At 47.4% G+C, this 18104-nt stretch overlaps 1 protein-coding gene across 1 annotated transcript; it reads left to right on the top strand.

The window, feature by feature from the left end:
• The first annotated feature begins 8666 nt into the window (after nucleotides 1-8666).
• On the top strand, nucleotides 8667-11012 carry LOC133072553 (U4/U6 small nuclear ribonucleoprotein Prp3-like). The gene is given in 1 exon segment (XM_061165929.1): nucleotides 8667-11012. A coding segment is annotated over 1 exon segment (2040 nt). The 5' UTR covers nucleotides 8667-8842; the 3' UTR covers nucleotides 10883-11012.
• Nucleotides 11013-18104: the final 7092 nt, after the last annotated feature.

The following is an 18104-nucleotide window of genomic DNA, read 5'->3' as shown; positions in this document are numbered from 1 at the left end:
CTCTGGGCGGGAGCTGAGGTGGCACGCAGCCCTGCCAAGGCCAAGCCAGGGTCAGCCAAGCTAGGGTGACTCACAGGGTCAGGGGGCGGTGCCTTCCCAGCAGCGTGGGGTCCGCGGGCTCCGCATCCTTGGTTCTGTCCACCCAAATGGCCCTGAGAGGCTGGTCAAGCCTCACTTTGTGGGGAGGTGGAGCTGTGGAACCAGAGGGCTGTCGAAAGCCCCCTCTCTCAAGATGGGGACGTTTGCCTTCTGGGGGTATGGGGGCGGGTAAGGGCCCTGTCGTGCACTTTCTAGCCACGTCAAAACGTTGCTTTTTAAAAACAGAGAGCAGGCGATGATTGCACAATGATGTGAATGTACTTAACGCTACTGAACTGTAAACTTAAAAATGATTAAACTATCAGATTTTATGTCTTGTGCCTGCTGTCTTAGAAAAACAATTAAAACACCCATAGCAATAACGTTGCAATGTATTTATATTCTGTGCAATTAAATTAACCTTAATGGTAAAGAATCCACCTGCTAATGCAGAAGAACTGGGTTCAATCCCTGAGTTGGGAAGATCCTCTATAGAAGGAAATGGCAACCCACTCCAGTATTCTTGCCTGAAGAATTCCATGGACAGAGGAGCCTGGTGGGCTACAGTCCATGGGGTCACAAAGAATCAAACATGACTGAGTCACTAAACAGCAGCAAATATCTTATGCAAGGGTTTCCCAGGCGTTGCAGTGGTAAAGAATCCGCCTGCCAATGCAGGAGATGCAAGAGATGCAGGTTTGATCCTTGGGTCGGGAAGATCCCCTGGAGAAGGAAATAGCAACCCACTCCAGTATTCTTGCCTGAGAAATTCCATGGACAGAAGAGCCTGGCCAGCTACAGTCCTTGGAATTGCAAAGAGTCAGACACGACGGAGCACACACACATGTATCATCCACACAGTATTTCTACAGGATAAACACCAACTTCTTCCTCTATGCAATTGTTTCCTTTCACTCTCCAGAGACTGATCCTGTGAACACTTTCTAAGTCTACATGGGAAATAAATGTTGTTGTTGTTATTGTTTAGTCGCTAAGCCATGTCTGATTATTCTGCCACCCCATGAACTGTAGCCTTCCAGGTTCCTCTGTCTGTGGGATTTTCCAGGCAAGAATTCTGGACTGGGTTGCCATTTCCTTCTCCAGGGAAGCTTCCTGACCCAGAGATTGAACCTGAGTCTCCTGCCTGGCAGCCAGATGATTCTTTACCACTGAGCTACCTGGGAAGCCCAGGGAAATAATATATGTTCTTCTTAAAATTTTGAATTCTTACCATTGCAGGACTGATCCAGAAGATGGTGAAGGAGCCCTTTAATGCCTTCCTCTGAGGTGTGGGGATGACAAATGGAGGCTGAGGACAAGACCTAGTGCATGTGGTTGGAGGCTGAGGACAAGACCTAGTGCATGTGGTTGGCCCAGCAGAATTTTGCTAACCCTTGATCTTCCCTCCTTCCTCTGCTTTCTAGAAGGCAGCCCCTCCTCCTTCCTTTCTCAGGCTCAGAGCTCCACCACCCTTGGCCCAGAGATAAACTCTCTCAGAGGATCAGGCTGTGGTGATAACTGTTTAGGGAGTCACCCCCACAAGGCATTTTCAACCGCAGACTCTTAAGCTATAACCCCAGAAGTGCGGATTCCAGAGCTGAGACCAGTGCTAGGGGAGGGGGGAAGATGTCATTGGTGGGGGGGAGTGGGGGGTCTGTCTTGAATGTCAACCCCCTGGGGATATTGCCATCCCACCCTGGTCTCCATCGTGCCTGCCTCGCCAAGCAGCTTCCCAGCACCCACACCTGCCAAAGCCTGAGGCCACACAGCTTGCCTGGGTGCCCCATACAGACGTCGACGACCTTCAGGGCAGCCCTGAAACCTCCTCACTTGAAGTCGAGGGTGGGAGAGAGTCTGAGCCCTCCCGAAGCCCTACTTCTCCGCTGCAGCATCGCCCAAGCTGCTGCCCACAGCAGCTGAAGAGATGTGCGAGCTCTTGAAGTGATGAGAGAATGTTCTGGAATTAGGCAGTGGTGATGGTTACACAGCTAATAGAGTCACAACAGCTTTGCGACTATATTACAAACCACCAGATTGTACCCTTAGTTTTATTATTTATTTATTGTTAGGATGCAGCTTGAAGGATCTTAGTTCCCCGAGCAAGGATGGAACGTGTGTCCCCTGCATTCGAAGTGTGGAGTCTTAACCACTGGACCACCAGGGAAGTCCCCGGAGGGTACACTTTAATCTTTAAAAAGATTCATCTTTGTTTCATTTAAAATAAATAAGACAAAAAAAAGTGAACTTTGTAGTATGTGAACTATATTTCAGTTAAAGTAAAAGACGAGACCAGCCACTGGAGGACAAAGGAGAGTAAGCTTGGTGCATGGGGTAAGCTGAGCCTGCAGCCGCCCCAGGTTACAGGACCCAAGGGGCTGCAGAAATTAGAAACAGCCCTGCTCACACCCCACCATCAGGAGAACCCCTCCTCCACCTTCTTAGTGTTTGGCTCTGGTAGTGGGGTGGCTACTGTCATGGCAACTCCTGTGACCGATAACATAATTACCACAAAGTCTTACTAGCAATTCCCTCATACTCTGCTCATTAGGCTTGTTTTCAGGATTCCCTGGCAGGCCAATGGTTAGGACTTGGCACTTCCACTGCAGAGGACCTAGGTTCAACCCCTGGTGGGGGAACTAAGATTCCACAAGCCGCAAGCTGGGCAGAGGGGCCAAAAGAAAAAATTGAGAAAGAGAAGCATATTTTCACTACAACAGCTGATAGCATCATCTCCTCAACCCTTTCGCTTCCTGCTTCACTGCATGTTCTGCACACCAAACTCCCGCAGTATCTCCCAGATGGATCCTCCTCCCAGAGACTCATCAACTGGCTGAATCCAGACTTCAAATAGTTCGCTGAATCTTGGCCTTGCTTCCAGCCCTGAAATAAAGCCTGAAACAGCTCGAACATTCTGTCCCAGACCACACCCCACACTTCCGCAGACCCCTCACTGTTTTATATTTTTTATTGGAGTATAATTGCTTTACAACGCTGTGTTAATTTCTGCTGTAAAATGGAAATCAGCCATAAGTGTATCTGTATCACCTCCCTCTTGAGCCTCCCTCCCACACCCCATCCCATCCCTTCCGGTTGTCACAGAACACTGGGCTGGGCTCCCTGGGTTACACAGTGGCCTCCCACTAGCTATTTTACACATGGTAGTGAATATATGAACCCACTCCAGTATTCTTGCCTGGAGAATCCCCGTGGACAGAGGTGTCTGGTGGTCCACAGTCCACAGGGTTGCAAAGAATCTACTAAGCGCAGCACAACAGTGTATCCATGTCAATCCTAATCTCCCAATTCGTCCGACCCTCCCCTTCCCCTCCTGTGTCCACATGTCCATCCTCTATGTCTGTCTCTATTCCTGCCCTGCAAATATGTTCATCTGTACCATTTTCCTAGATGCCACATATATGCATTAATATATGATATGGCATTTGTCTTTCTCTGTCTGACTTACTTCATTTATAATAATCTTTAAATCCATGTATGTTGCTGCAAGTGGCATTGTTTCATTCTTTTGTGGCTGAGAGGACTTCCCAGGTGGTGCTAGTGGTAAAGAACCCACCTGCCAATGAAGGAGATATAAGAGACTTTGTAATAGTTTGATCCCTGGGTTGGGAAGATTCCCTGAAGGAGGGCATGGCAACCCACTTCAGTATTCTTGTCTGGGAAATCCCATGGACAGAGGAGCCTGGCAGGCCACAAACCATGGGGTCGCAAAGAGTCAGGCACAACTGAGCGACTGAGCGCACATAATCAACAAAGGATTAGGGCCTAAAATATATAAATAGCCCCTAGGAATCAATAAGAAAAAGGCAAACAATCTAGCAGAAAAATAGGCAAAAGAAAAGCATAAATAGGCAAAAGAAGGCAAAAGGTAAAATAGGCAAAAGGAGAGGAAGTACAAATGTTCTATAAACAGATGAAAGGGTTTTCAAATACAATATTAATCAGAAAAATATGCATTCAAACCACTACATGTTACCATTGCCAACCTCACAGATGACCAAAACTTCAAGTCAGACAATTTTTTTTTTTAATTGAAATGTAACTCACTTCACATACTGTACCATTTGCCCTTTTCAAGTACAGAATTTGGTGGTTTTTAGCACAGTCACAAAGTTGTACAACTATCAGCATTGTTTAACTCCAGAACACTTTGATCACTTGAGAAAGATTACATCTTTTTTAAACTGCTGAGGGCAGCAGCTTGGGCCATAGCCTGGAGTAAGAACAGGGACTTGGGAGTGTTCAGTTTCTCTGGGATATACAGTTTAAAATGTAAAAATGTGGAGCAGCAGGATATGACGGGACTAAATAGTATCGACACTGAAAAACTGACCTTACCAAATAATGGATTACCAATGACCCAGTAATTCTACTCCTAAGCACTATTGTTGTTTAGTCTCTAAGTCGTGTCTGACTCTTTGTGACCCCAAGGACTGTAGCCCAGCAGGCTCCTCTTGTCCATGGGATTTCTAGACAAGAATACTGGAATGGGTTGCCATTTCCTTCTCTAGGGGATCTTGCAGACCCAGGGACTGAACCTGCGACTCCTGCATTGGCAGGCAGATTCTTTACCACTGAGGCACCCGGGGAGCCCACTCCTAAGCATACACCCAACAAGACACGTGCACGTGCTCATCAGAAGACATGTGCAGGAATATTCAGAGCAGCATCGTTTTTAATAGCCGGAAACTGGAGGCAATGAAATGTTCATCAACTGTAAAACGGGCGGGCCATACAATGGAACACCATGCAACAGTGAAAGTGAAAGTCGCTCAGTTGTGTCCAACTCTTTGCAACCCCATGGACTATATAGTCCATGGAATTCTCCAGGCCAGAATACTGGAGAATACTTTCCCTTCTCCAGGGGATCTTCCCAACCCAGAGATCGAGCCAGGGTCTCCTGCATTGCAGGCAGATTCTTTGCCAACTGGGCTATCAGTGAACCAGTGAAGTTGCTCAGTCGTGTCCGACTCTTTGCAATCTCATGGACTGTAGCCTACTAGACTCCTCCATCCACGGAATTTTCCAGGCAAGAGTACTGAACTGGGTTGCCATTTCCTTCTCCAGGGGATCTTCCCGACCCAGGGATCGAACCCAGGTCTCCCACATTGCAGGCAGATACTTTATCGTCTGAGCTACCAGGGAAGCCCTCAGATGCAACAGTGAAAAACCTATAAACTATGCCACGTGCATCAATATAGAGTAATCTCACGAACACAAGATAAATCAGCAAGAAACGGATATGAGTTAGATTCCACTTAAACAGAATTTTAAAACAGGCAAACCTAGTAATGTACTATTTAGGAATCCATGTGTAGGTAAAAACAAGTGTAAAGAAAACCAAAGGACAGATGAACACAAGACTCAGGAGAATGATTTGCTTAGGATCAGGATGTGTTACAGAAGAGGTGCACAGGATGGAGAGGGGATAAACTGGAGCTTGGAATTGACATATACATGCTACTAAATATAAAATAAGTCGCTAGGAGCTTTTCTGGTGGTCCAGTGGCTACGACTCAACACTCCCAATGTAAGGGACCTCCAGTTCAATCCCTAGAAAGAGAACTAGATCCTGCATGCCATGATTGAGATCCAGCACAGGGACGTTCCTGGTGGTCCAGTGGCTGAGACTCTGAGCTCCCAGTGCAGGGGGCCCAGGTTCGATCCCTGGTCAGGGAGCTAGATCCCACATGCTACAACTGAGACCCAGAGCAGCCAAATAAATAAATAAAATTTAAAAAAAAAAACAAAAAGATCCAGCATAGCCGGGCTTCCTTGGTGGCTCCGTCGTAAAGAATCCACTTGCCAATACAGGATACGTGGGTTCGATCCCCAGTCCAGGAAGATCCCACATGCCACGTGGCAGCCAAGCCTGTGCACCACAACTATGAAGCCCAAATGCTCTAGAGCCTGCACTCCAAAACAAAAGAAGCCATGGCAGTGAGGAGCCCATGCACTGCAATTAGAGAGTAGCCCCTGCTTTCTGCAACTAGAGAAAAGTCCACACAGGAACTAACACCCAGAACAGCCAAATAAATAAATAAATAAAAATTATTAAAAAAAAAACAACAAAAAAGATCCATCACAGTCACCTAAATAAATATTTTTTTAAAGATAGCTTCAAAAAAATAGGAAGTCTACTCAATACTCTGTAATGACCTATATGGGAAAAGAATCTTTAAAAGGAGGGATATATGTCTATGTATAACTGATTCACTTTGCTGTACATCTGAAATTAACACAACATTGTAAACTAACTATTAATACACTCCAATATAAATCAACTTTTTAAAAAACAGGCTTCCCTGATGGCTCAGTGGTAAAGAATCTGCCTGCCAATGCAGGAGACATGGGTTCGATCCCTGGTCCAGGAAGATCCCACATGACTCAGAGCAGCTAAGCCAGTGTAACTGAAAGAAAAGCAAAAAACCAGAGGCACACAGGACCGGACTTTTCGAACATGATAATATTGTACTCCTTGATACGGGTGTCTGGGTGTGTGTTTTGTTGGAGGAAAAACTTTCTCTACACTCTTATGGCCTGTGAATTAGACTTGCAAAAGGCAGATTGACAGGATAAAAGGCACTCAATTTTTGTTCATGTTTACGTGCATGGAAGTTCATAAAAAGTAAGTGAAAATCAGAGAAATGGTGAGACTCAGGGGTTCATATGCCATTTAACAAAGGAAACATGGCTTGGGCTTCAAGGGACAATAAACTGTGGAGAAATGCCTAGGAAATGCATGCGGGAAACTAATGACAGATAGGGGTTCTGTTATAAGATCTGGTTGTGCAGACTCATGTCCACGCTGACCTTTCCATCTCCGGAATGAGAATTGCAGGAAATGTATGTCCTGCTTTTAGGAGGAGAGGGGGCAGAAGGGCAGAGAACCCTGCCCGCATCTATTCATTCTCAATTTCTTCAATTCAAAATGGACAGGTGGCACTAGCAGTTAAGAATCCACCTGATTCGACCCATGAGTCAGGAAGATCCCCTGGAGTAGGAAATGGCAACCCACTCCAGTATTCTTGCCTGGAAAATCCCATGGGCAGAGGAGCCTGGCGGGCTACAGTCCGTGGGGCCGCAAAGAGTCAGACACGACTGAGCACGCAGCCCACATGGACATTGTGCAGTAGTTTGGGGTAGGGGTCGGGGGAATAGATGGACTTCTCACTGGCAGACTGATACTGTCCTAGCCTCACCTGGGGAAGAGAAAGAGATTAATTTCAGCCACTGTTCCGGATCCTGGCCTGTCCCCTGGGGAGGCCCTGGCACCCAAGGGACAGTGAGGTTTGGAAGGAGGGAGGCACAGAGCCTCTTCCCCCAGCTCTGCCTCCAGGTGACTGTGGAACTTGGGAGACAGCTCCTCACCTCCTGCCCCTCCATCTCACTACCTGTAAAGTAGGTGAACAGGTCCCTCTGACTCCAGACTTGACTGTCTGCTGCAATGCCTGCTGCCACAACCAAGAAAAGTGGCTTGGAAGCCCAGTCAGGGCAGGACCCCAGGGTTTTCAGCTGATGGGGCCATTGGGAAGAAGCAAGAGGGAGGGGGGCCTGGGGGCCATGGCAGGACAAGTAGGGGCGTGAGGAGGAGGAAACACGAGTGTCTCCCAGGCAGTGAACAGGCAGTGAGTGCTGGCATCTCCCAGGCAGTGAACAGCTGAGCTGATCTGGAAGTCAGGGCATGCCTCAGCCATTCTTAGCAGCTATTTATAGCTCCTGCACCTCTGCGTTTCGTAGCTGCCTGCAGTGCACCGGCTGCATCCTCTCTGCAGTGATGTCTATCTTCCGTGTGAGCACTCCGGTCTCCGTGACTCACAGAGGGCTTCACACAGAACAGGTACGCGACTATGTGTGTTGTCTGTTCCAAATACTCCTAAACCCATTCATAGTTTTTAATTTCTAAATGTGTTAAACGACACAAAACAGGGCCTTCCCTGGTGGCTCAGTGGTAAAGAATCCTCCTGCCAATGCAGGAGACATGGGTTCGATCCCTGGGCTGGAAAGATCCCACACGCTGCAGAGTAGCTAAGCCCATGCAACTACTGAAGCCCAAGTGCCCTAGAGCCCTGGCGCCGCAACAAGTCACTGTGATGAGAAGCCCCTGCTTTCCTCAACCAGCACACCCAAAAGTAATAAACAAAAATAAAGTTTTGAAAGTACTTAAAATTGCACAGAATATAAAACCAGCAGCTTAGCCATTCCTGAGCGTACAGCTCCCAGTGGTGGGCATATTCACACTGCTGTGGAGCCATGGCCATCCTTCATCCCCCAAACCTTCTCACCATCCTCAGCTGAAAACGGGCACCCATTCTCCCAGTTCCCCTCTCCTCCCTTCCCCCTGGCCCTGAAGCCTCTGTTCTCCACTCTGTTTGACTCTGACTAATCTAGGTAGCTCATGTAAGCAGAATCATGCGGTATTTGTCCTTTTGTGACTGGTTCATTTCATTAGCATGATGTCAATGTTCATTCGTGTTGGAGATGTGTCAGAATTTCATCCTATTTTAAAGCTGAATCGGGTGGCGGTAGCGAGGCAGGCCATAGGGCGGCCAGAGGGTTTCCGGTTCCGGTGTAACGTTCGGGCTCTGTCTCAGGGGCTGAAGTTTGTGAGGGAAAAGATGTCTTAAAACATCTTGAAAAATTGACACCCAGATCGAACCCTGATGTGTGGCACTTCTGGGAGGAGGTTAACTTGGAATTGAGGTGCAGTATTGAATCCTGTTTTGAGCTATCCTCCTTTTCCCAAAGAATGGCGCTATCTAAGAGGGAGCTGGATGAACTGAAACCATGGATAGAGAAGACAGTGAAGAGGGTGCTGGGTTTCTCAGAGCCCACAGTGGTCACAGCAGCACTGAACTGTGTGGGGAAGGGCATGGACAAGAAGAAAGCAGCTGACCATCTGAAACCTTTTCTTGATGATTCTGCTCTCCGATTTGTGGACAAACTGTTTGAAGCTGTGGAGGAAGGCCGAAGCTCTAGGCATTCCAAGTCCGGCAGTGACCGGAGCAGGAAACGAGAGCTAAAGGAAGTGTTTGGTGATGACTCTGAGATCTCCAAGGAATCATCAGCAGTAAAGAAGCGACGGATACCCCGTTTTGAGGAGGTAGAAGAGGAGCCAGAAGTGATCCCTGGGCCTCCTTCAGAGAGTCCTGGCATGCTGACTAAGCTCCAGATCAAACAGATGATGGAGGCAGCAACACGGCAAATTGAGGAAAGGAAAAAGCAACTGAGCTTCATTAGCCCCCCTACACCTCAGCCAAAGACTCCTTCATCCTCCCAACCAGAGCAACTTCCAATTGGCAACACTATTCAGCCCTCCCAGGCCGCCACTTTCATGAATGATGCCATAGAGAAGGCAAGGAAAGCAGCTGAACTACAAGCCCACATCCAAGCCCAGCTGGCACTGAAGCCAGGGCTCATCGGCAATGCCAACATGGTAGGCCTGGCCAACCTCCATGCTATGGGCATTGCTCCCCCGAAGGTGGAGTTAAAAGACCAAACTAAACCTACACCACTGATTCTTGATGAACAAGGTTGAACTGTAGATGCAACAGGCAAGGAGATTGAGCTGACACACAGAATGCCGACTCTGAAGGCCAATATTCGGGCAGTGAAGAGAGAACAGTTCAAGCAACAGCTAAAAGAAAAGCCATCAGAAGACATGGAATCTAATACCTTTTTTGATCCACGAGTCTCAATTGCCCCTTCCCAGCGCCAGAGACGCACTTTTAAATTCCATGACAAGGGCAAATTTGAAAAGATTGCCCAACGATTACGGACAAAGGCTCAACTAGAGAAGCTGCAGGCAGAGATCTCACAGGCTGCTCGAAAAACAGGCATTCATACTTCAACTAGACTGGCCCTCATTGCTCCTAAGAAGGAATTGAAGGAAGGCAACATCCCTGAAATTGAGTGGTGGGACTCTTACATCATCCCCAATGGCTTTGACCTTACAGAGGAAAATCCCAAGAGAGAAGATTATTTTGGAATCACAAATCTTGTTGAACATCCAGCCCAGCTCAACCCTCCAGTTGACAATGACACACCAGTTACTCTGGGAGTATATCTGACCAAAAAGGAACAGAAGAAACTTCGACGGCAGACAAGGAGGGAAGCGCAGAAGGAGCTACAAGAGAAGGTCAGGCTGGGCCTGATGCCTCCTCCAGAACCCAAAGTGAGAATTTCAAATTTGATGCGAGTATTAGGAACAGAAGCTGTTCAAGACCCCACGAAGGTAGAAGCCCATGTCAGAGCTCAGATGGCAAAAAGACAGAAAGCGCATGAAGAGGCCAATGTTGCCCGAAAACTTACAGCAGAACAGAGAAAGGTCAAGAAAATTAAAAAGCTTAAAGAAGACATTTCACAGGGGGTACACATATCTGTATATAGAGTTCGAAATTTGAGCAACCCAGCCAAGAAGTTCAAGATTGAGGCCAATGCTGGGCAGCTGTACCTGACAGGGGTGGTAGTACTGCACAAGGATGTCAACGTGGTAGTAGTGGAAGGGGGCCCCAAGGCCCAGGAGAAATTTAAGCGTCTCATGCTGCATCAGATAAAGTGGGATGAACAGACATCTAACACAAAGGGAGATGATGATGAGGAAGCTGTGAAGAAAACCAACAAATGTGTACTAGTCTGGGAGGGTACAGCCAAAGACCGGAGCTTTGGGGAGATGAAGTTCAAACAGTGCCCTACAGAGAACATGGCTCGGGAGCATTTCAAAAAGCATGGGGCTGAGCACTACTGGGACCTGGCGCTGAGTGAATCTGTGTTGGAGTCCACCGACTGAGACTACTGCAAGCCCTTTCTCTCCCCTCTTACCTTGTCTCTTCAGTCATCTCCCTTATTCTACTTCCAAACCCAGCCCGACTTGTGTGTGTGATCTCAGAACGGTGCCAGGCTGACATTTGGACAGAGGGAGAACTCCTTGTTCCCTTCCCTAGTCGGCCTGGTGCTGCCCTTTATTCCTCTTATGTGAATATGATTAAAGAGTTATTTAAAAAAAATAAATAAATAAATAAATAAAGCTGAATCATACTCAGTCCATCGTATTAGTTCCTGGAACAGAAATGGAACCGGTGCCCCCAGCAGTCTAAGTGTAGAGTCCTAACCACTGGACTGCCAGGGAACGTAAAACATGTTCTGTTTTATCCATTCATCTGTCGACGGACACTAGGATCACACCACACATTTTTGCAATTCAAATGCAGTGTTGGAACCAGAATCCCGTCTACCAGAGTATAATCAAAAGGAATCAGACAGCTTTCTATTTAAAGACTGAAGCCTTTCATTGATTTAGGGGAGGATCTGATTAGCAGTGGAGAAGAAAATGGCAGCCCACTCCAGTATTCTTGCCTGGAAAATCCTATGGCCAGACGAGTCTGGTGGCCTTTAGTCCATAGGGTTGCAAAAGAGTCAGACACAACTAAACAACAGTAACTGATCACCAAGCAAGAAGACTTTATGGCAAATGGAATTTTTGTGGGGGGTGGGGGGGTCTCAGGCTCACAGGATTATTGTCCCTGAAACCCCAGGATTGAGAATTCTGAAGGGGAGATACATTTTGTGGTCAGAGAATGGGCTATAAGAGCAGTGGCTGGAGGCACAGCAATTATGGGGGCTGAAAAGGCCTGGATATAAACAGTAGAAAAGGAGAACTTACCAGTGGTCCATTGGCTAAGAAAACTCCAAGCTCCCAGTGCAAGGTCCTGAGTTCCATCCCTGGTCAGAGAACTAAATCCCTAATGCCTCAACTAAGAGTTCGCATGCCACAGCTAAAGCCCCCACATGCCACAAATAAGATCCCACGTAGCCAAATTAAATATTAAAACAAACATACAGGGACTTCCCTGGTGGTCCAGTGGCTAAGACTCTGAGCTCCCAGTGCAGGAGGCCCAGGTTTGACCCCTGGTCAGGGAGCTAGATCCTACATGCTACAACTAAGACCCAGAGCAGCCAAATAAATAAATAAATAAAATTAAAAAAAAAAAAAAAAAAAACATACAAAAGATATCTGAGATTTTAAGTAGGAGAGATATATATTAATATTATTGAAGAAGAGCTGATTTACAGTGTTGTGTTAGTTTCAGGTATATAGCAGAGTGACCCAGTTATACATACATGTATCTATTTTTTCTCCAGATTGTTTTCCTTTATAGGTTATTACAAAATACTGAGTATAGTTCCCTGTGTTAACATAGAAGGCCTTTGTCAGTTATCAACTTAATATATAGTAGGGATTTTTTTTTTTTTTAAGGTAGGAGATGGCCCCTGAGGGTGAACGAATGGAAAACAGAGTCAGCATGGTCCCTGTGGATTTTAAAGAGACCCGGCCTTCTGGTCTGGCCTGGGAAAGAGAAACTGCAGGACAGGTCCAGAGTCCCTGATGAATGGTCAGGCCCTGTTTCCTGGACACAGTTAACAGGGTTAATCTGTTTTCCAGGACAGCTTGTATGGAGGAAACTTGCCTGGGACTCGGAACCATCCAATTAAAAGGGTAGGTACCCACTGTGAATGTTAACAGCTGCAGGACTCAGAGCTCTGTGTCTCCCACTGCTAGACTGTGATCTGTCCACCGGCGCCAGGCTCCAGGGTGGGGGGCTCCCCACGGCCTGCAGGACCATGGCCACCCCCTCCGTGTCCTCCCCACCTCCCCGCAAGCTGGCTGCAGCCTCCGGAAGTGAATGCGGAACTCCTTGCAGCTTCCTCCTCCACCAACTCTTCCCTGAGCCCTGTGCCAGTGTGTCTGCCATCTGACTCAGCTCACTCAAAACTCCCTCGGCCTGGGCAGCGCCCACTGCTGTTACCCCTGCTCTCAATCAGTCTGGCGTCAAGGCTGCCCCTCTGACTCCTGAAGCAATTTGCAGATGCCTCCAGGGCTGCACATTCCCAGTAAAAACGTCCTGCTTTGGAGTCAGTTCTAAACTCCTTGAGAACAGGTGCTGTTTATTTTGGCCTTTGTTTCTCCCATTCATTCACTCATTCATTCACTCATTAGACACATATTCATAAATGGCAATGATGTGCGTCACACCGCTCTAGTTTGAATGAATGCATGCCCTGGGATTGCGCCTTGTCTCATTCATTCATTCATTCTACATATACTGAGTGATAGATACTGGAGGTACAACAGTGACAAATATAAATACAGTCACACTCTCAAGAGATCTTAGAGGTAAGACTGACATTCAAATAATTGCATACAAGTACACGTACTGTTGCCATCATAATGGGTGTTACTGGGAATTGGAGGGTAAGAGTGGATCAGAGGGGTTGGACTTGGTCAGGAGCTTGCAGAACATTTCCCCAAGAAAGTGATACTTAAGCTGAGGTTGGGGAGAGGAGGTACTAGCAGTCCAGAAACAAGGAACAGCATGTGCTAAGCCTCATGCCATACATTGGTTAGAAATGGAATGCCTGACTGCCAGAGGCTTAAACCATTTTATTTTTCCCCACAACAGGAAATATACAGTTGGTGGCTGCTGGCACTGGGCCAGCTGCTGCAGTCTGTCTTTTAGGCTTTTCTGCTCTCTGTTCCACCATCTCCTGTATGTTACTTCTTGTGCTCCAGTTGGGTCTCTTGTCTGTCTAGCTGTAAACATCCAGATGATTTTCAAAGGCAGGAGGCAGAGAGGACCAAACAGAAGGCTGTCATTTCTCCAGAAAACCCAGGACTTCTTTGCAACAGGCCTGGTCACATCCTTCCCCTCACAGCTCATTGGCCAGAGCTGGTCATCTGACTGGGCTTCCCAGGTGGCTCAGTGGTAAAGAATCTGCCTGCCAATGCGGGAAATGCAGGAGATGTGGGTTTGACCCCTGGGTCAGGAAAATCCACCCTGGAGGAGGAAATGATAACGCACTCCAGTGTTCTTACCTGGGAAATCTCATGGACAGAGGAGCTGGCGGACTACAGTCTATGGAGTCACAGAGTCAGACATGACTGAGCAACTAAGCATGCATGAACAATCATATGGCCACCACGTACTGCAAGGGATGCTGGGAAAGTCAGTATTGCACTTCAGTGGTGGGAATGAGCAAGAGAGAGAAGGCTGGGAATGACTTGGTATAGACATTGTACATGGTACATGGTGGGAGGGAGAAAGGCAAGTTCTAGAAACTGATGAAAGGGAGTCTTGTAGAGACAGTGGAGCTGGAGGGGTATGTAGGAGCCTGCATTTGTTTGCTAGGGCTGCCATAACAAAGTACTGCAAGACTAGGCAACTTAAACAATGGAAATTTATCATCTCACTATTTGTTGTTATTGTTCAGTTGCTAAGTCATGTCCAACTCTGCAGCCCCATGGACTGCAGCGTACCAGGCTTCCCCGTCCTTCACTGTCTCCTGGAGCTTGCTCAAACTCGTGCCCATCAAGTCAGTGATGCCATCCAACCATCTTATCCTCTGTCGTCTGCTTCTCCTCCTGCCTTCTATCTTTCCCAGTGTTAGGGGACGTACACTGACAGAAACCGCCCACCCTGGCCAGGTACCACAGTAACCATCTGCATGAGTTGTTTTATGACAGGAGGTCCTGGTAAGGAGCTCTGAACTAATAAGCTACCACCAACCGGAAGAGTTCAGGAAAGATCAAAAGGAGACACCACATGTCTGACCACCTCCCAGAATCCACTCTAGCATCCATCTTGGCTGAACAAGGTGGGCACCAGCAGGAAGGACTCTGAGCCAAAATGATTGGCTAAAGACAATGGGAAACTAATCCCATCACCATAAAACCCAAGACTCAGCCACTGGCAGAGCAGTTCTCCTGGGTTCCCTCACCCGAATGCTCTCTGCCCAGGAGCCCTTACCAATAAAATCTCTTGCTTTGGCAGCACAGTGTCTCCTTGGACAATCCATTTCTGAGTGTTAGACAAGAGCCCACTTTCAGGCCCTGGAAGGGGTCCCCTTTCTTGCAACCCCAGCATCAGAGTCTTTTGCAGAGTCAGCTCTTTGCATCAGGTGGCCAAAGTATTGGAGCTTCAGCTTCAGCTTCAGCATCAGTCCTTCCAGTGAATATTCAGGGCTGATCTCCTTTAGGATGGATTGCTTGGATCTCCTTGCTGTCCAATCTCATGGTTTGAGAGGCTGCCGGTCCCAGGGTTGCTTTCTTCTGAGGCCTCTCTTCTTGACTTGCAGAGGCAAGTCTTCTCCTCGTCTTTCCTTTTTGTGTCTGGGTCCTAAGTACCTCTTCTTCAAAGGACACCAGTCATATTAGATGAGCCGCTTCTCCACAACAAGAGAGGCCACCACAATGAGAAGCCTGAGCATTGCAACTGGAGAGTAGCCCCGCACCCTCACCTCAACAAGAGAAAGCCCATGTGCAGCAACAAAGACCTAGAGCAGCCATAAAGAAATGAAAACAAAAGGCATGGGGGCGGGGAGTAGGGGTGGGGTGGTGATGGGGACTGTGGGAAGCGAGGAAGAGGGAGTCATCTGTAGCCCTGGGCCTTGCTGGTGGTCCTGTGAGGGTCCTGTGCCCAGGAGGCTGGGCTGGTGCTGTGAGGTGAGGTGGGGTCTATGAGCTAAAGGCCCCCCTGCAGGCTAAGAGGCAGGCCGTCTGCTTCTCCATGTCAAGGGTGAGTCCTGGGAGCTCAGAATGCAGTCCTGGGAAATGTTAGTCACTCAGTCGTGTCCGACTCTATGTGATCCCATGGACTGCAGCCCACCAGGCTCTTCTGTCCTTGGAATTCTCCAGGCCGGAATACTGGAGTGGGTTGCCATTTCCTTCTCCAGCAGTCCTGGGGAGACATAGAAATGCAAGTATTCTCTGCTCAGCTCTCTAAACAAAGAGCACTGGTTTCATATGTCAATCATATGTGCACTTTTCTTTTTTTGAACAATAGGTGCAAGATGCCATGAGATATACATTAGAAAATGTAGGGATCCTCTCTGGATATAAAGGTGACTTTAAGCTGAAGACATCTGAAACTCAACAGATGCAGAAAAAAACCTTTTCCCAGCTTTCCTTATCTGACTAAAAGCAGCAATTTCTAGGCAATGAGGATACCATAAATCCACTTAATGACCCTTAAGAAGACAGAAATACTGTGCATCCCGTGTAGGCAAGCATTACCACAAACCTTCTTATCTCTCACCTGTTCTCCTAAAAACCCACTGGGCTTCCCTAAAGAAACCTATTGGGCTTTTCCCATAAAAGCCTCTCTTGCCCTCTCTTTTCCCTACTAAGTTAGGTATATAAACTTTTAACAAGTTAAGGCATCAACTACTCTTATGCACATGAAACAAACTCTTTTTTCCAGTTAACCAGTCTTTTATCAGTTTAATTAGCATGTCCTAGTTAATGAACCTAAGAGAGTAGAGAAAGTTTCTTTCCCCAAGGAATAACCACCAAATCCAGAATGCATTCCTCTAATCCTTCAGATAAAAGCTCCCTGATAAGTGTGAAGCCAAAAGTATAAACAGACAGAAAGCTAGACAGATGCTCTGTACCTGTGATTAAGGGGTCTGTGTTGTCCCTACCCCCCACTCACAACATCCCTCTTCTCCTCCCGCTTCAAGTAGCCACCCCAGGATGACCCCTGCTTCAGCTCAGTTTCACTGGGTTTGACAACTTCTGCCTGGCTGGTAGATTCTCACCCAAAGGATGCTAGTGTTGTTATAGCCACGCTTTCCGGGAAACAGACTCACTCAGAAGGACAATGCAGATAGTGGAGTGCAGTTTATTACGCCGGCGGGCCCAAGGCAGAGTCTCCTCTTAGCCAAGGACCCCGTCCAGCATTTGTGAAAATCTTTTATACCCCATGCGTACGTGTCTAAACCCACCACCTACCCCATGTGTACGTGTCTAAACCCACCACCTACCCCATGTGTAAACAGTCAATAGTCAATAAGCCCGCAGTTACATTCCAACCAGTTAATAATCGATAAGCCTGTGATTACATCCTGATAGATACGAAAAAAGTTTATGACCTGTCCGGAGACAGGTGTGATTACGGTATGCTTCCTCTTAGGCAATGAGTAGCCTGGATGTGATCTTCAAGATTCCTCTGTCTGGAGGGGGTCTTATCCTTCCATTGTCGTCCTCACAGGCACTAAGCAGAGAGTTCAGAGTCCACTGGAGAGGCAGTCGAGCACAGCCAGCATGGACAGGCCTGAGATGGAGTCCAGGCCCTGTGAATTCCTTCTTCAGTGTCAGGAGGAATCTGCTCCTGGGGACTCTGTTCCTCTCTCCCCATTGCTCTCTAACCAGCTGCCCCATCTCTGCCACATTCAGCCTGACTCAATCGGCTCCAGGCATACTGGGATCAGCCGTTCCTAGACTATACCGTTCATGCTGCCGTCTGGGGGCTTCTACACTCACCCTTTCTGTCTTGTACACTCTACCTTTAGATTTTAAATGGGCTTGTTCTTTTGAATTCTCTAGGTTTCTGTTCGAATATCAGTCTTAGAAAAGACTTCCCTGATAAACTCATCTAAATGAATGAATAAGTGAATACATTCACCAATGCCCATTTAGGCTGTACCTGGAAGAGGCTTTTTCTCAAAAGATCAGTCAGTCCAGTCGCTCAGTCGGGTCTGACTCTTTTGCTACCCCATGGACTGCATCACACCAGGCTTCCCTGTCCATCACCAACTCCTGGAGCTTACTCTAACTCATGTCCATGGAGGCAGTGATGCCATCCAACCATCTCATCCTCTGTTATCCCCTTTTCCTCCAGCCTTCAAACTTTCCCAGCATCTGGGTCTTTCCCAGTGAGCCAGTTCTTCCCATCAGGTGGCCAAAGTATCAGAGCTTCAGTTCCAGTATCAGTCCTTCCAATGAATATTCAGGACTGATTTCCTTTAGGATGGACTGGTCAGATGTCCTTGCAATCCAAAGGACTCTCAAGAGTCTTCTCCAACACCACAGTTCAAAAGAATCAATTCTTCAGCACTCAGCTTTCTTTATAGTTCAACTTTCACATCCATACATGACTACTGAAAAAACCATAGCTTTGACTAGATGGACCTTTGTTGGCAGAGTAATGTCTCTGCTTTTTAATATGCTGTCTAGG

The sequence above is a fragment of the Dama dama genome, chromosome 18, assembly GCF_033118175.1.
Source record: "Dama dama isolate Ldn47 chromosome 18, ASM3311817v1, whole genome shotgun sequence".
Classification (NCBI taxonomy): Eukaryota; Metazoa; Chordata; class Mammalia; order Artiodactyla; family Cervidae; genus Dama; species Dama dama.
This window is presented reverse-complemented; position numbering and strand designations above follow the sequence as displayed.